At 38.4% G+C, this 2833-nt stretch overlaps 1 protein-coding gene across 1 annotated transcript in view; it reads right to left on the bottom strand.

Annotated features, from left to right (window-relative positions):
- The window catches only part of LOC107721697 (partitioning defective 3 homolog), a 102337-nt gene that overhangs the window by 43164 nt on the left and 56340 nt on the right, over positions 1 to 2833 (bottom strand). Inside the window, 1 exon segment of the mRNA XM_074560112.1 lies at positions 604 to 661. Within this exon segment, the coding sequence (XP_074416213.1) occupies positions 604 to 661 (58 nt within the window).

Here is a 2833-nt window from a genome sequence, read left to right as displayed (position 1 = left end):
ACAAAGTGTAACCCAAACAACAAATTGAGGTCAAAAAATAAAACAAAATTAAAAACTGCTTTCTGATTTCGAAAAAAAAAAAAAAGAATTTAACAATTAAATTCCTTAATTTGTAAAGTGGTTGACAGAGAGTGAGAACATTTTAGGTACAAAAATGCTAAATACATTTTTAAAAACGTATTATGTTATATTATCAAAATATTATGTTTAGAAAACATAAAATTTAGCTTTTGCTATTAACATATTACCTCTATTATATTATATTATATTATATTAAGTCCCACAGTGAATCTGTAATCTGTACTGTTCTACTACATAATATTTCAGTGTCAGATACATAATGAAATTAAAGTCCATTTGAAAGGACTGCAGTTTAAATGCATTCATTTAGCTCTTAGCCCACACAGTTTTGAGTCTGCTTTCTGTGTCAGATTTCTCTCTGTTTGCATGTGAGTAACATCAGAAGCTTGCGGCTTAGAGAACCATCAGCCTACAGCCTGTTGATGGACACTACAGGACTGGAACAGAAGCCACCTGGACTACAGGGGGCCTGAAAGGCAACACAAGATCATGACCTATCGATCCAACAGGCTGGGCTTAAACCTTCTGAGGTACAGAAATAGGAGACTGTGTAAGAAGGCTGAGATAAGAGCATCTGAGCCTGACAGAGAGACAGAGAGTGAGAAAGAGAAAGTGGCCCCACAGGTTGAGTTCAGTCCCACTTTTCAAAAAGAACACTGCGAGCTTTTCCTGTGTGTGTGACTTGGGTCCAATGAAACACAGAGAATCAGACAGCCATATGGAAACACATCACACTGACACGCGGCGCTGCCTAGCAACGCTCCCTGCACCGCTGTTCCGTAACCCCGCCGTCACCCCGTGCACCCGCTGGGCCACCTGTCCACACACAGGTGCCAAGACTTGAGCCAACTGTTGTCAATCATTTCACATCCCACACCTTTAAAGCAGGGAAACACACACACACAGTAAGGAGCTGTTGGCAGATAACAGAGCAACATTCTCCCAGCTGAATCAGTACAGCAGACTCTGCAGGATGGGAAATATGCTCAGCAATAGACATCTGGATTCATTAGCACAGCCTTAATCAAAAACAGGGCATAAAGCATATTTTAACATAGCCACATCGCATATTAAATCATTTTAATAAAAATAACAAATAAACATAATTTAGTTGAAATAAAGAATGCAAAAGAAAACACCTAAGTTTTTAGCAAAAGGATGAATGCTAAAATTTAGAGGAAAGATGACTTCTCACTAATTTATCTTTAATCGTAGGTGCTTTCCGGAATACAATGGAGGGAGATTCAGGCATGACTTCCCTGAGATGGGGATCACTCATCACAATTTCCCAATTATTTTTTATAATTTTCTTAATTCTATTCGCCTCTGTACTGTACTGTGTAACGAAATAAACCGAATTATCAGAGTCTTGTGATTTACGTTTTTGTACTAATAACTCATCTCTACTGATGTTTCTTGCTTTATTAAATGCCTTGTTGATCACCCTGTTTTTGTACCCTCGTTCCTGAAATCTTTGAGTCATTTCTTGAGCCCTGAAATCAAAATCTTCCTTGTCACAGATTCTTTTTAACCTCTGAAACTGTCCTAAGGGAATATTGTCGATCAACCATGAAGGGTGAAAACTATCTTCTCTTAAAATAGTATTTCTATCTGTTTCTTTCCTAAAAATAGTAGTATGTAATACACCATTGCCTTCTTTAAAAAAAATGTAAGTCCAAGAAATGTATCCGAGTATTTGAAAAATCAAGACTCAACTTCAAATTCACATTAGTATTATTTAAGTATAAATGAAAGACTAACAGATCTGCTTCTGAACCTGTCCATATCAAAATGATATCATCTATATATCTACCCCACCACATCACATTCTTTAAATATGGATTTGAATCAGAAAATACAAATTTCTTTTCCCAAAATCCTAAAAACAAATTTGCATAATTTGGGGCAAAACAGGCACCCATTGCTGTACCTTTAATTTGTTTATAGAATTCATCTTGAAACAAAAAGAAGTTATTATTTAATGTCCATTCTGCTAATTGCATAATAAAACATGCCGGTGGCCTTTCAGTAGATGATCTCATATCTAAATAGTATGATAATGCTTCCAGCCCATCTTTATGGTCTATATTCGTATACAATGATTCAACATCCATAGTCACCAGTATAGATGATTCTGTAGTTTTCATTTCTTTAACGATATTCAATACATGAGTTGTATCTTGAATGAACGAGGGGAGTTCACTAACCAATGGTTTAATAAAATAATCCACAAATTTTGAAGCCGGCTCTGTAATAATGTTTGTCCTGTGTAGAACGACCAGGTGATTGTTATTTGACTAATTAACTGCTGCTTAAAATGAACTCAGCTTGTGTTTGTTACTCACACCCTGACGAAGGCAAAATAGCCGCAACGCGTAGGTGTGCACTTGTCACCTGTTCTTAAAACTTATAGCCATGATGAAATAAAGGCTTTTTAAATTTTTTTGAATAAGTTTCGAGTGCCTTGGACTACTATTATTCTTACCAGCTGAGAAGATCGTTGGTGCCTCTCTCCCCTCCCTCCAGGACATTTACAACACCCGTCTCACCCGCAAAGCCCTCTGCATTGCAGGTGATCCCACCCACCCGACACACAGCTTCTTCAGTCTGCTGCCATCAGGGAGGAGACTGCGGAGTCTCCAGGCCAGGACCAGCAGACTGAAGGACAGCTTCATCCATCAGGCTGTCAGGAAGCTGAACTCCCTCCCGACCTTGCCCCCCCTCCCCTCTTTTGCCCCACGCACCACTGAAC

The sequence above is a fragment of the Sinocyclocheilus rhinocerous genome, unplaced genomic scaffold, assembly GCF_001515625.1.
Source record: "Sinocyclocheilus rhinocerous isolate Xijiao unplaced genomic scaffold, SAMN03320098_v1.1 scaffold1112, whole genome shotgun sequence".
Classification (NCBI taxonomy): Eukaryota; Metazoa; Chordata; class Actinopteri; order Cypriniformes; family Cyprinidae; genus Sinocyclocheilus; species Sinocyclocheilus rhinocerous.
The sequence above is the reverse complement of the archived record's forward strand: the minus strand, read 5'-3'. Positions and strand labels throughout refer to the sequence as shown.